The sequence below is a fragment of the Quercus suber genome, unplaced genomic scaffold, assembly GCF_002906115.3.
Source record: "Quercus suber isolate HL8 unplaced genomic scaffold, Cork oak 2.0 scaffold_176, whole genome shotgun sequence".
Lineage (NCBI taxonomy): Eukaryota > Viridiplantae > Streptophyta > Magnoliopsida > Fagales > Fagaceae > Quercus > Quercus suber.
Genome location: NW_027069636.1, coordinates 512194 through 527428, shown reverse-complemented (window position 1 = coordinate 527428; position 15235 = coordinate 512194). Strand labels below are relative to the sequence as shown.

Genomic DNA, 15235 nt, shown 5'->3' with positions numbered 1-15235 from the left:
CCTGTTACTCTATTACTTTGAAGAAGGTTTAGGGTGGGATTTTTATTGAGTGTTGGTGCTTTGGCGGTGAGAGACACCACTACTGTGGCGGCAATAGGCCTTTGAGTCGTGGTATTGGGTAATGTGTAGGTGCAGAGAGGTTTGGATGATGTGGGGTTGAGAGAGCTGAGCTGAAAGTTGTGGTGCTATTTGAGGTCTCAAGTGGGAAGCGATAATGGAGTTTCTTGAGCCTTGAAGAGATATTAGAGAAACCATCCTCTATCCAGTCAAACATTGCTTCTTTTCTTTGTTTAATTCATTGAGTTTTCAATTAAGGGGTTTGAGTTTGTATTTTTAAACCTCGCGTGCATCTCATGTGACTATTCCGTTAGTTTTGACAGTACACTAATTGGAAGTACTAATTTGGCTAGTATGTAAAGTTTATGGAGTAAATTGGCCAATAAAAAAGTTTAGGGGGTGTCTTGACCACTATTTTAAAGTTCAGGAGGTGTATGGGCATTTTTTCCTTTTTCTATTATAGTTATTGACAATATGTATTTGCTTAAAAAATTGTGTTATTTTCTATGTTGTTATATCCTATTGGCATTCATGGTGGTTGGTAACTAAATTTTCATTTTGAATTTACATGTCTTGACTAAAAATCAATTATAAATTTATCCAAAATTTTAGTATTTCAAGTTAATGTGGGTGTTAGCTTTATTTTACAATGTTGTGTTTATTTTTATGATCATGAATACTATTTAAAAATAAAATTAAAAAAGAGGTCCATGATCATGACTACAACTGTTTTTTACTCGATAGAGAAAATGATGGGATGCTTATGATGAATATATGGCAGTTATAAACGCTAACAGTTTTAAATCTTTTAAAGTGATTACAAAACCTAGCATTTCATTTAAATTTTGTTTTTTTATACTTCTATTTTTGGGTTATTTCCAACACTATTTAATAAAAATATGATTGTGTTAATATAATTGACAAGGAATATTTAACTTTGAATATAAAAGTGTAACCTTTTATTATTTAGTAATAATTTAGCTATATTGTTTTCACATAATTTCATAATCTGTGTCAAAAAAAAAAAAAAAAAAAACACTAGTCATTGGTAGCATAGCAATGACTAAGAGGTTCATTGGTAGCATAAGGAGCAATGACATTCACGTATTTGTACTTTGTTGAGAAAGACAATCGTTTTCCTAATCCCTTCGGTCCATTTTATTTTCTAGCCTTTAGGTTCCAAAGTTTGTATTGATAAAAAATTATAGTCTACTAACACATTAGCTATGGTAGATTATGGAGTGTGTTTATATGACTGTCCACAAAACCATTACAAGGTTTATCTTTGCCTCCAATAGAACTAATGCATTTTTACATAATCAAATGAACCTAACAATGAAAGAGTTGCATTCACATTAAGACCAGTAGTAAAGACTTTGATCCACAAATGAACAAAACCTTGGGGTCTTTCCTAATCAAGGATTCTTTGTTAAGATATTGTGTTTTGCCAATCTAGCACATGAACATGGTGGTGGTAATCTCTAACGAGATGATGGCTCAGATAAGAGCTACTTCGACAGAGACACCGGGTTGGTTCGACCCAACGCTATGCAATGCTTGAAAACACCTATTTCCTATAACCCCCATCAGTATTAGAACAAGGGATCTTGCTCTGGATCATTCAGTGTGGGCTTAAACGCCCAATCCGTGGTGGAGATTCATCACCGACACCCCACTGCTGTCCTGGGAGGAGGTAGAGATTTTAAGCAGGCAGAGGAGGCCATTAGTCTTGCCCCACTTCGACGAATCAGGGTGGATTATTCAAGATAGGAGGATTATGGATTTTCGAGGATCAGCTTCGACTCACATGGGGAATCATCCTGCGTTGAAGCTGATTCAGATTCTCGTCCTAGTCAAGAGATGCGACCTGTTAATATGTTGCAGAGAGGATACACTAGGGATTCTCAAGTATATGATGATATGGAAATCGGAGTGGAACTCGTCCAAGGATCTTCTAAGGAGGCTAGGGTGGACTATGGTGGATGCTGCAATAATGAATCCTAAACCTGTGGAAGTGCCGTTGGGTCAGTTTGTTGCAATGAATATATTAATGTGGAATTGTAGGGGTGCCTTGAACCCTCATTTCAAAGGACGAATTTATGAAATGGTTGTCAATCACAATCCAACAATAATGGTGATCACAAAAACTAGAGTGGGTGGAGATAGGGTTGAGAGGATTATTGATGACCTTCCTTTTGATGGTTTTATTACAACGGAGACTGTTGGTTATGCTTGGGGTCTTTGGGTGTTGTGGAAAAAGAAGGAAGCTGATATTGATCTCCTTGCAGTTACGGAGCAGGAAATTCATGCCTCAGTTAAGGTATGTCACTCTAACTTGACCTAGTTTATTTTAGCTATTTATGCAAGTCCTCACCTGGTTGAGAGAAGGTTAGTCTAGTCTAATCTTTCGAAAATTGCTAAACTCCACAATCATCCCTGGTTGATGCTTGGTGACTTTAATGAAGTGTTGAGTAGTGAGGAGAAATTTGGAGGGAATAAGATAAACCTAAGTAAGGCCTTGAAATTTAAAGAATGTTTAGCTAATTGCAACTTTTTGGATTTGGGCTTTACTGGCCTAAAGCTTACTTGGACTAATAAGAGGCTTGTCATAAGCCTTATTCTTGAAAGGCTTGATAGATGCTTTGCCAATCCTAGTTGGAGAATGTTATATCCTAAAGCTACTGTAACCCATCTCCCTAGGACTTCTTTGGATCACTGTCCAGTTTTAATTGAGCTATTGGGTAATAGAACAAATGCCACTAATAAACCCTTTCATTTTCACACTATGTGGTTACTGCATTCCCAATTCCCGAAGGTGGTTGAGGAAGCTTGGTCTGGAGATAGGTCCCTTCCTTCAGCCATTTCTGATTTTACCATCAAAGTGAAGAAGTGAAATATTGAAGTATTTGGGAATTTGTTTGCAAGGAAAAGAAAGGTGCTAGCTAGATTGGGTGGAGTTCAGAAAGCTATAGCTTGCAACCTCAGTGAAGCCTTTCTCAGGTTGGAGAAACTATTGATTGAGGAGCATGCCTTGATTATGCTTCAAAAGGAGGAGTTTTGGGCATTGAAAGCTAGGCTAAATGCTGCTGCGATTGGGGATTGTAACACCTCACATTTTCACATCACAGCTGTGGTAAGGAGACAAAGAAATAAAATCAGATGCATAATGGATGGGACTGGTGAATGGATTTATGAGGAGGCTAAGATTAAGGAACATATTCAACATGAGTTTTCTAAATTGTATACATCAGAATTATGCATGGCTTGTATACATTCTCCTATTATGAATTTTTCTTGTTGTATGCTATCTGAGGATGAGAGGTGTAGAATGGTTAGAGAGGTGGACGAGGAAGAGATTAGGGCTGCTTTATGGTCCCTCAAGCCTTTTAAGGCCCCAGGACCTGATAGATTGCATGCTAGATTTTTCCAATATTTTTGGCATGATGTGTAAGCCTCTGTTTGTCATGAAGTTAAGAAGGCTTTTACTCATGTTATCATTCCGGCCTATTTGAACACTACCTTGATTACCTTCATTCCTAAGTGTAATAACCCTGAGTCTCTGGCTAATTATAGGCCCATCAGTTTGTGCAATTCAAGTGTATAAAGTTATTTCAAAGGTGCTAGTTGCCAAGATTAGGCCATTGCTCAATAACCTCATATCCCCAATTCAGATTGCCTTTAAGCCGGGGAGGAGAGGAGTTGATAATGTAGTAATTGCTCAAGAACTAATATATACAATGGATAGAATCAAGGGATGAGAGAGTTATATGGCAATGAAGGTTGATCTTGAAAAAGCTTATAATAGATTGGAATGGAGCTTTATACACAAAGTGCTCCAAGCTTTTCGGTTTCCACACAACATCATCAAGTTAATCATGAGTTGTATTTCAACCTCATCCTTGTCTGTGTTGGTGAATGGGTGTGCTCCTGAATCCTTTAACCCCTTAAGGGGCATTAGGCAAGGAGACCCTTTGTCTCTGTACCTATTTATCATGTGTATGGAGTACTTATGATTTCTTATTGAAGAGAAGTGTTCCAAAGGATTGTGGTGTCCCCTTAAGGCCTCATGTGTGAATATCAAAATTTCCCATCTTTTTTTGGCCGATGATCTCATCCTTTTTGCTAAGATAACTAATGAGATTGGTGAAGTTATACCAAAGGTGTTACAGACTTTTTGTATGGAGTCTGGCCAAAAAATTAGCTGTGCTAAATCTAGAATATATTTTTCCCTAAATGTTGAGTTGATTTAAAGGAGGGAATCTATGATAAGTTCGGTATGTTTGAAACGAATAATTTCGGGAAGTATTTGGGGTTTCCCCTTAAACATAAAGGAGCAACGAGAAGGCAGTTTAATTTCATGGCTGATTAGGTTATGAAGAAATTGGCTAGATAGAAGACCAAATTTTTATCCTTTGTTGGAAGGGCGATTTTGGTGAAGTCTGTGATGTCAGCTATACCAAATTATGTTATACAAGGAGCTGCTTTACCAATTCATTTGTGCGACAAATTGGATAAAATAAACAGAGATTTCTTATGGGAGTCAACCAATGAGAAGTGAAGAATGCATCTAGTTGGGTGGGAAAAAGTTATAAGACCTAAGGAAGAAGGTGGTTTGGGAATTCAGTAAGCTAGAGCCAAGAATATAGCTCTGTTGTCCAAGCTGAATTGGCGTATGTACCATGAAAAGGAGGCTTTATAGGCAAGGGTGCTCTTGACTAAATATTGTTCCAATGCTAGAAACAGATCCAATAACCTAGATGACCTTCCTTTTTCTTCTAATTGGAATGCTATCAAGGTTGGCTTCCCTATTTTCTCTAAAGGAATTTGGTGGAGGATTGGGAATAGCTCTAGAAAGAGTGTATGGATGGACAGTTGGATCTGTAGGCAGTCCTTAAGGGAGCTTATTAAGGGGCCTTTAAAAAGGGAGGATATGCAACTTACCATAGTTGACTTTTGGGACAACAATGATTGGAGGTGGGAGAGTTTGTCCTTTGCCTTGCCTCCTTGCATCAAGGAGAAAATTCGAGCAATCCCAGTTCAAGAGTTTGGCATTGGAGAGGATGTATTAATGTGGAAATTTACGAAGGATGGAAATTTTTCCACTAACTCGGCTTACCTTAGTATAAAGGCTGATACGGGAATGGAGAACACATTCAAGGGTGCTCGGATTTGGAATTTATATACTCTTCCAAAGATCATGAGTTATTTCAGGCTGTGTATGCACAATAGTGCACCTGTGAGGGAGGTTCTTGCGGGCAGGGGCATCAACTGCAACCCTCTCTATCCTATTTGCAAGAATCAAGGTGAGTCCATAGATCATTTGCTGAAGGAATGTTTATTTTCTTATCAATTCTGGTTAAAGATTTGGTCTCCCCACATCATACCGCCCTTGCACAACCAAAGTTTGGGTGACTGGCTATATGAAAATTGCCACAGTAAACGAATTCATCATAGCAACATTTCTTGGAGTGTATTTTTCTTTTTGCTATTTGGAATCTACGGAAGCATCGTAATAGAGTGGTTTTTGATAATGCTCCACTCAACATTAACCTTCATGGGCATTGTTTAAGTCAAGCCATGGAGTTTATCTTTTGTGTTGGAAAGATGAGGAAAGTTAATTAGAGAGTTTTAATGCAGGTGAAATGGTCCAAACCTCCTAAAGGGTGGTATAAGCTTAATTCATATTGAGTTTCTTGTGGGAACCCAGGTAAAGTAGGGGGTGGTGGACTAAGTAGGGATTACAATGGGAATTGGTTCAAAGGATTCACAACATCCATTGGCTTTGCCACTAGCGTTACAGCTAAGTTCTGGGCTTTAAGGAATGGTTTGAAGCTAGCTTTGAGTGAAGGGATCTAGAACTTGATTGTGGAATTGGATGCAAGAGTGGTGGTTGATCTTGTAAATTCTAACGTGGACACTAATAATCCATACTCTCCTCTCTTATGCGACTGCAAGTGCTTGTTGAGAAGAATTCCTCGAGTTCAAGTGGTGCATGTGTATAGGACAGGCAATCGATGTGCAGATGTGCTTGCAAGATGGGAGAGTACCATGGATGAAGATTTTGTTGTTTTTAGTTCTCCGCCAAGCCTTGATGTTTTGTATTTGGTTAATATGGATATAGCTAGCATGTATGTTAATAGAATCACTGGAATTGGTCTCACCTCTAGAATTGGTCTCACTTGTAGTGAGAGAGTTAACTTATTTTCCCTTTAACCCAAAAGAAAAAAGAAAAAGAAAAAAAGAAAAGAGAGTTATAATAGACAATCTAATGTAGGTGTTTTTGTAAAATGACTGTAAAATAAAAAAAAATAATGAATTCTTATTCTAAAATAGACAAAAAAATTTATATAGACTAATGCAATTGCTCTAAGAAATGATTGTAAATTTGTAATAATTGTTGGATATGCCCACATTGAGAGATAATAGTAAATAATAGTAGAGTTTACCCCATGTATAGATTTGAGATCCATGACATGGCATGGAGTCTATGGAGACACACACACACACACATTTATTTTTGTGAATATCGCTATATAATAAATTGGATTTCTATGTTATAAATGAGATTTCTTTTGTATTCATTACTACAATTTTTGTGTGCTACTCATTAATTTATAGATTTCTAATCCCTATATAGTGGAGAAATGCTATTTAATTGTAGTGCATATGGATTATTACATTAATGCAAAATTTTTGTGCATAGCATAAATTAGTAATTAGTATTGCATAGGTTAGTAATTAGTATTTATACCCTTATTTGTATTTAAAAATAAATAAAATCTACATTCAGGTTCTTCATTATTTGTATTTACTTAACATCAATGTGCTTTGTTTAAGTTTATCAAAATGGTAATTGATAAGTAAAATTTTAATAATATTTTTGATAAGCGCAAAATTTAAAGACCATACTTATAAACACTACTCCTAAAATTCCCATTTTAAAATATTACTATATAAATTTTTTCTCATAAAATAAAAAAATATTTTTAATTAAATAAACACACGACTAAATTTAAAAAAAAAAACCTAAAAAAGCAACACTAATGTAGCTAAATATTGTTATTTTGATAATTTATTTAAGCTAGGCGGTGTTACAGAGAGTGCAGGGAAACAAAGTAGATGGCAATAAAAGCATAGATGGCATTCTTTAAATACAAGAGAACATTATGGGGGGACAAAAGCATAGGATAACAGGGGATTGCAAGTGGATCATGAGGTATCTTCTGGCAGAGAACGGGCTGCAGGACAGGATCGTGAGAGATTCCCAGCAGATAACAAGATCAGTACCACCAAGGGAGGACCACAATTCTCCCTATCCATGAATATGACTCGGGTAATTGAAACAGTGAAGAGAAATCCCTGTAAGAGATGCATTCAATTTAAGAACACTTGCAAGAGATGCATTCAATTTGAGAACGCTTGCAGTTGTCATTGCCATTGCCAGTTTCATTGTAACGGTCTAGCCATAGCCACTTGCTCAGCCCCGTGTTTGGCGCGTGTTATAAGATTTGCAGTTCAAGCATTTCTGAGCCACAACATGGAACTGTACCTTTGATTTTTTACCGCAGTCGTTGCAAAGGATCCAAACCTGCAAAACAGTATTTCCATCAGATTTTCATAAATAGTAATTGCCATTGATAGTGTTCAGGTGTTCCTCTTTGGCCAGAGGATTAAATGAGAATGTGCGAAACTGAAGGGCAGGTTTCCTCACGCTGGCCCTCCCTAAACTAAGAACACGATGTTGAACCAGGGTTTCCACAAAGATATTAAGCTGCTAGAATGGCATAGAAAATTGTATAGAGCTCTGGTTTAAATGTGATTACTTCTGAACAACGTGAGTGGCGAAAAAGAGATAAAGATATCAAACCCCAATTAGTTGGTAAACAAAGGACTCAAAAGTGATTAAAATCAACACAAGAGAGGGAGAGAGAGGACTGACCATTTTATTTTGATAAGGTTCTGGCATAGGTGTAGCTGCAATTTCCATGTCAATTTTCTCCCATACCTTGGACATATCACAAACAGACTTGGAGCAAAGAGGGCAAGCAAACCTGTTCAACGAAGAATACAATATGGAGATGATCAGTGAGATTGTACAGCAAAAGGGTTATAGTAAAAAAAAAAAAAAAAGAAAAAAAGTGCCAGCACTCACTGAAGATGATCCCGCATTTCCTTCAAGCAGTATTTGTGAATAGTGTGACCACATGGCAGAACAGTCACATCATTTCTTGACTCGAATAGATACTGCAGATCAACATATTATCACACTTGCAATTCAGCTTTGATCATGCAGAACAAATATTACATCAACTAGAAAATGAGATGAAGCTAGCGTGTATTACCTCAAAGCAAACAGGGCAGTCATGATGCATAGCTCCTTCTACACATGGGTGGCTGTTCTTCAACAGAATTGAGTAGCAACAACCTTCATCATAATCAAATATATGATAAGCACAATTAGATAACACATGGAATAATAACACACAAGCTCCCAGCTAGGATTTTAGGTAATAAGAATAATAAGACAAGAGTAGCTTACCACACTTGGAGCAGTGGAAGAAGTTCTCACGCCCTCCAATTCTGTTCACAAAATATAAAAATATAGGTTATGACCAAACAAGAAATTCAAGCATGATGATATTGACGGCAAATATTAAAGGAGGATTAGGTGCTGGCTGTTGGGGACTTAGTGGGGCAGTATCTCCTAAAAGTTGTGAAGATACAATGGTGATAAGCAATCCCTTGATTACAGAGTTAGCATTTCCACTTTCTGGGGCTCTTCGCACCCACATACATATTTAGGGAAGGGCTATGCCAACACACCATATCTTCTTTCTTTCTTTTTATTTTTTTTACTTTTTTTATTTTTTTATTTTTTTCATCTTTTAGATTCTTGGTCTCATTCTTTAACTCTACCGAATCACTCACTACGATCAGCTGTAATTCTTCCCTAAATATGTCCCTAAATATGCTCTAAGGCCTAACCAGATTGAGACATGACCAAGCATACCTGCATATTCCACAGCCATTGCAATGATACTGTTTCTTGGATGTCTGCAACATATGAAAAACAAGACAAGTAATTAAATCAATTCCTTAATATGAATTACCAGTGTAAAAGATATCATGAGTGCTGACAACAGGGCTGAAATAAGACCAAGTAACAAGGACAAAATCCATGTCTACACAATTGTCATTAACTTTCATTAATGGGTACTTATGTTTCAGTACACCATCTGTGACACCAAGAAGATGCACGGAATCGACAACCATGCTGAGGTCCTTGTTACTTTCTTTTTTTTCTTTTTTTCTTTTTTTGGGGAGAGGAGGTTGAAGGAAAAGATTGATTACATACATCATCATCAAACAACTTGCAAGTCTCGCAGAAGTACTTCCCCATACAGACACCACAATTAATACATACTTGCTGAACCTGTAGTAGCAGCAACCAACACAATGAGCAACTTGAGTTAGATAGAAGTCGTTAGTTCTAAGAGACCAACCAAAAAAAATATATCTTTAAAAGAAAATAAATCTTTTAAATTGAGTAGACTACTTTGTTTTTTGTCTTCAACTATGATCATCTCCTAGTTAAAAGTACAAACTATGGGTACACAAATTGACTAGCAAGCCACTTTTATGAATATTAAATTCATAAAGTTCTGTGATATTGCATTCCCTTTTTTATAAGTGGTAATGAAGGACTGATGGAAATCAATAATACAAAGTAATCTCTGCTCACCTCTTGTTCGGTGCCACATAGTGAACATATCACCTGAAAATATTTAACAAGGAATACTTTGTCAGTGTCAAAGAGGTACTAAAACCGTGAAGAATGCATAGAAAAGCCAGAAAAACAAAAGCCAGTAAACTGGAGAATGATTTCTACCTGTTTGACTTGATGGCGTGGAATGTCATGTCTAAGCTTTTGATCAACATTAATGCTATTCTGTACAACAACAGAAAAGTTAAAATCCATTAATACTTAAAAAAATCACAAAATATTCATAAAAAATTATTTAAGGATGACCAGTTAGCTCACCTTTGCCTCATTATGACAATGACGACAATCAAATATCTCATTGCAACAAGGAGCTCTAATGCGGCACCTTCGCCGATAATGTGAACATCTGCAATAAATGTTGCCAAGTATTAACTATCAAGAAAATAGAAAAGATAATTTAGTTAAAAATAAATAAAATAGAAAAGATAAGGAGATGCAAATCCAAACAAGCAGCTAAACGAGCAAGACTTTACCCATATTGCATAAGTCCTTTCTCAAATTCTTCGGCAGTTTTTGTAGAATCTGCTGATTCTTCTGCAATCATGCAATCCTGATTTGACTGTTCAGAGTAGACAGCTTCCATTTCCTTCCCTTTGAAGGCTATATGTTGTATGTCTTGAAGCGCAAATTGTTGAGACTCAGAATGATTAATTGCCATAGCCAGTTCCCCCATTGGATACTTTGGATAGAATTATAAATTATCTAGAATCTGGCAATAAGCCTAGAGCACCTGCACAAAGGAAAAAGTTAGAAATCATTCTAAAGCTTTGAAAGACAGTCTCAGTCACCCGACCATGCCAGGCAAACACCGCATGCTACTGTTGATTTCTTCTACACAGCTGCAGACCAATGGAAATCAGCAACAACATAATCCAAGTAAGGTTGAAGTGCTCCAATCAGCAATACTCCCAGACAAGGATTCATCAAAACAAGTAGATCTATAAGAGTCCCATATAACGGAACTCCAGAGCCTTCATCTGTGTATACTTTATGGAAACGAATAGCTTGGCATGATCACTTCTTGATTGGAACCAAATCCACTATACTGGATACGACCAATAGATGCCCCAACCTAAGGTAAAAGCAATACATCACACAATCAAATGTGCTCCAGAAAGCAAAAAAGAAATTGAGGGGTAAGTGAGATTGAAGAAAAGTGTCATTTTGAGTGTCCGACAAGGACAAGCCTACCTCAATTGGTATCTCTGAACCAAGTCTCCATTGAGAACTGTAATTACAACAATCTTAAAACCTTATTTCAAAGGACTTATAGAGAGGCTTCTCCCCAGTCACAATTCAGTTCATCTGTGTCTTAGAAAATCTTCTAATTATCTAATTGATTGAGTCTTGAACCACAACAATTATCATAGGTTTAAGGTCTGATTGTCAGAAGATATCAGTATCCTCCAAGACTGAGGCTCCTCAATCCTCATATCCAAGAAGATACAATCCTTACCCAGATTAGTGGAGCATCATCTCTCTCTACTGACATGGATTGTAAAATTGATGGGTTTCAATAAGAGTTTAAGATTTAGAAAGGGACAGAGAGGCCTAATGCCATTTTGGTAAGGGTGGAGCAATGAAACTAAGGATCACTAAAAGAGGTGATGCAGTTAATTACCCAAATCCCAGGTATGTTTACACTTTATAGTGGCCCACTCTAGAGTTTATGACAGTGTGAAGAGTTCCTATTGAATAGCAGAGATGGTGGAACCTAACAAATGCTGTTTGTTTGTCCAGCATAATTTTTCTTTTTGGAGGGTTCACAAAGACAAAGAATTTATTTTTTTATTATACAAAATTGATTTTACTCTAGTCTAGTCTAAGTATATATTTGTGTGAAATTTCTTCCTAAAGACTTAAACCCCACCCTTACCCCCCACACCCAAGCTCTTATACTTGGTAAGAGAAGAAGATGGAAAGACCGAGCACAGACCATGGGGCATAAAAGAAGAGGCTCTTTATTAGCTGGCTTTTATTTAGACAGTCAAAACAAGATAGCTTACTAGAGATACAATAGTTTCTTATGCTATTCCACTCAATTTACTTTTTCACTGCCATTAGCACGAACAGCTGTAGCAGTCGTTAGCCTAAAAAATGCACCAAGTATGTCACTTACAATCCAAAATGCCTCAAACGTTTATAAAGAATTTGTAAATATCACAAGATATATTGAGCAATGTTACAGAAACACTGAGTTATTGAGTAGTGGTGTTTTCTATTTCCCGTAGATAATTTTTTGTCCACAAAGACACTACCAAAACAAAAATTTATAGTTTTTCCGGTACCTAATTTTGTGTCCGTAAAGACACTACCAAAGCAAAAGGCTTTTTCACCCCCAGCTTCCTAAGTCAGTAAGTTGCTTCATGAATTCACTTTCGTTCTATTTATATTTGCAGTAACTCTTTATGTGTCCATAAAGCTACTTCCAAATATAAAAAGCTATTTTACCCCGACTTCCAAAGTTATTTTTTCCACTATTGATGTCATGTTTATTCTGATCAAATTTGTAGTTTACTTCCTTCCCCCATTTCTTCCTCCTCTTAATTAGAGGTTCACAATATTGAGACATATTAGCAAGAAAAAGAAAAAAACACACACAATTGGGGTGTGTTTCTAAATTCCCTATGCCATTGCCATTATAAAGGTTCACTCTTTGTTAATTAAATCAATCCTAATAATACCCCCATTGAATGATGAGTTGTTGTTTCCAAACACAATACTCTCATGATGCAATGTAATTATTTCATAACACCTTCAAGGAAGACCAGTTCAGCTGCGGTGTCGGTTTCTCCATTAATAAAGAATTCGATACACCAAGAGCAGACATAATTTCGACTACCATATCTACTTAATAATATTTAATTTATCGAAATCAAAGTCAAATGAAAGGCTGGTGCTTCCTTTACTAACAAAGAGTTTTTCCTAGAAAGATTACTGGAGCAATATCGACCCTACTAAGGAACTGCTTTATTGACTTCGAACCAGAATGCACATAATCGAAGAAATTCCTAATATGCTCGCAAAACTACAAATGATATTTGCCACATAAAATATCAACTGCAACCAACAGCGTTGATAATGATATCACGCAATGACAAACCAAAAAAAGAAAAAATCTACTGAAACAAGAAATCACCACACGCGTCAAACACATGATATAACTCGCGTTCCCGCGTAGATTTAAATATCATACAACATGTAAACATAAACTAAACATTAAAAAATGTAACAGTATATAATTAACACAGAAAATGCACCAAGACAACCATATCACCACACTAATTGAAATTAAACAACTTTGAATGGAGCATAAATCAGCCATAATCTAGCAGAAAAAACTTTGAATGGAGCATAAATCAGCAATGACCGGAAAAACTAAGATACAGATTGAATGCGAAATTCTCACAGTTACTTCAACCAAAAATAACATCCACAGCAATCCAGGCATTGCAATTCAATTTCATACACAATCATAGCTCAACAAAATTCACTTTCACACACGCAGGCACAGAAGCAAATAATGACACTCTAAACTATCCAATTTCATCAATTTGACCCTAGTGTACTGTTTGGCCACTGAGAAACCTAGCGTAAAAGGGAAAAAGGAATCCAGAGCTTTGAAACCTTATATTCTCCGTGTAATCGTTCCAGAGAAAAAGAAACTTTAAATTTCGTTATCTAGGCAACTAGACCAGAAAATGTAAGATTTCAAATCAGTTTCTCTCTCCTCAGCTGAATTTTCTCAGAAACCAAACAAAATCTAACGAACACAAAACAAACACAAAAATAAAAGCAAAAAGGATAATTACATTACCTAAAAAGAACTAATTTATAAAAAAAAAAAATCAGAGCCACTCAAAACACGATCAATTGAAAGAAACTAGTATAAAATTATACTAATTAACAACATAATGACGAACTTTCAATCTGCGGAGAGAGACGTCTCGGTCGCCAATTCGAACACTTTGAGATTGATCCAACTCAGGTTGCGTAGCTCCGATTCGCCTTCGCGGTGACTCGCTGACGTTTTGAGTTTGCCAAATAGAGAGACAGAGAGAGAAACAGAGCTCGAAAAATAATATATGAGAGAGAAACCAAGTTTGGTAAAGAAAATTCGAAAGCGCGTCGTATTTATAGCTCTGAACAATTCTGTTCTTCCAGAGCTTTCTAATTTTCGAAATTACTCTTATACCCTCGTTTGTCTAAAAATATCTTCTACTTTTAAATTGATAATGTGCAGAACATTGCTACTCACAGCCGTCAGATCTAATTTTTTTTAATCAAACGGCTGAAATAGAGGATTGCTTGTTTTGTAGTTATTCTTTTCTGAATAGTCGGTTATCTTGATCTGAAGTTGAGCTTACACAGATGTGATTACCGCCTTTTTTAAAGAAAGCTTGAGTTTTTTTTCTAAAGTAGAAACGAATTCGAAGCTGACGCGTGTTACTAAATTCGGTTTACGTTACTGGAATTTGACACGTGTGATAAGGCCCGACAGTCGGTGGGCTGAAGTTACGGAATATGACGTGGAAGGATTATCATGATATTGATGTAATCCTCTCTTGGGCATGATCTGTCAATTTTCTATTCGTGCAACGAATTAATTATATGTACTGTATTTCAATTTGTACTTATCCACTAGACGTGATCACAATGATTACATAGATTTTTGGCCAAAGAAAAAAGACAAAAACTATATTATCTTCTTTAAGGTGCGGTTTGAATAGCTGAAACGCTACGCGATTTGTATCTGCGTTTCAGCCTCCTCCTTTTTCTTTTTCTTCTTTTTTTTTTTTTTTAGTGTATAAATAGTGCATTTAGCTTATAAACAGTATCTTATACGGTTTATGCACATAGATTACACTGTAAAAGATATTTTGTACTGTTTACAAGACTCACAATCACTTTATTAAAAAAAAAATTAAAAATAGGTCTTACGGTATTATTTATACATTTAAAAATTATTTTGTTACAGTATTTTCACTTTTCAGTAAAATAAATTGTATCCAAACGGATCAAAATAGAGCCATTACTCACTTTATTATTTATAATAGAGTAACCAAATTTGTCCCATTTTTTATTTACCAAAGATCCAAAGATAACCTTATATCATTTTTTTTATAAAATAATTATGATAAGAATTTTTATTTTATTTGTTTTATAATTAAAAATAATTGTATTAAAAAGAAATTGAGGAAACAAGCATAGACCCGTCCCTGTCTTCTAGAAAGATTCAATTAAAAAGATTAAAGATGATTATAAGTTGGGACACAAGAATTCAGATAAGATACCTGTGCCACGTGTCGTATTTATGGCCGAGGAGCCTATTATCTGCTAAGGAGGCCACACGCTCAGACAGTAAGACCACGTCAGTGGCACATTGCTAGAGGA

The 15235-nt window shown here is 36.1% G+C and overlaps 1 protein-coding gene across 4 annotated transcripts; it reads right to left on the bottom strand.

Annotated features, from left to right (window-relative positions):
* Positions 1-7101: 7101 nt before the first annotated feature.
* On the bottom strand, positions 7102-13966 carry LOC111998243 (probable E3 ubiquitin-protein ligase RZFP34). 4 transcript variants are annotated; one of them, XM_065778238.1, is made up of 12 exons: positions 10635-13966; positions 10315-10571; positions 10100-10187; positions 9947-10006; positions 9800-9832; positions 9413-9490; positions 9068-9111; positions 8597-8637; positions 8400-8482; positions 8210-8301; positions 7997-8108; positions 7102-7645 (listed from the first exon to the last, which is right to left on the bottom strand). In XM_065778238.1, the coding sequence occupies exons 2-12, from the start codon at positions 10512-10514 to the stop codon at positions 7535-7537; spliced, it is 942 nt and encodes a 313-aa protein (XP_065634310.1). In that variant the 5' UTR covers positions 10515-10571; positions 10635-13966; the 3' UTR covers positions 7102-7534. The 4 variants fall into 4 exon arrangements, with proteins under 4 accessions (XP_065634310.1, XP_023886120.1, XP_065634311.1 ...); XM_024030352.2 differs by having other exon boundaries at positions 10315-10913; positions 11033-13966; XM_065778239.1 differs by having other exon boundaries at positions 10315-10913; positions 13765-13966.
* Positions 13967-15235: the final 1269 nt, after the last annotated feature.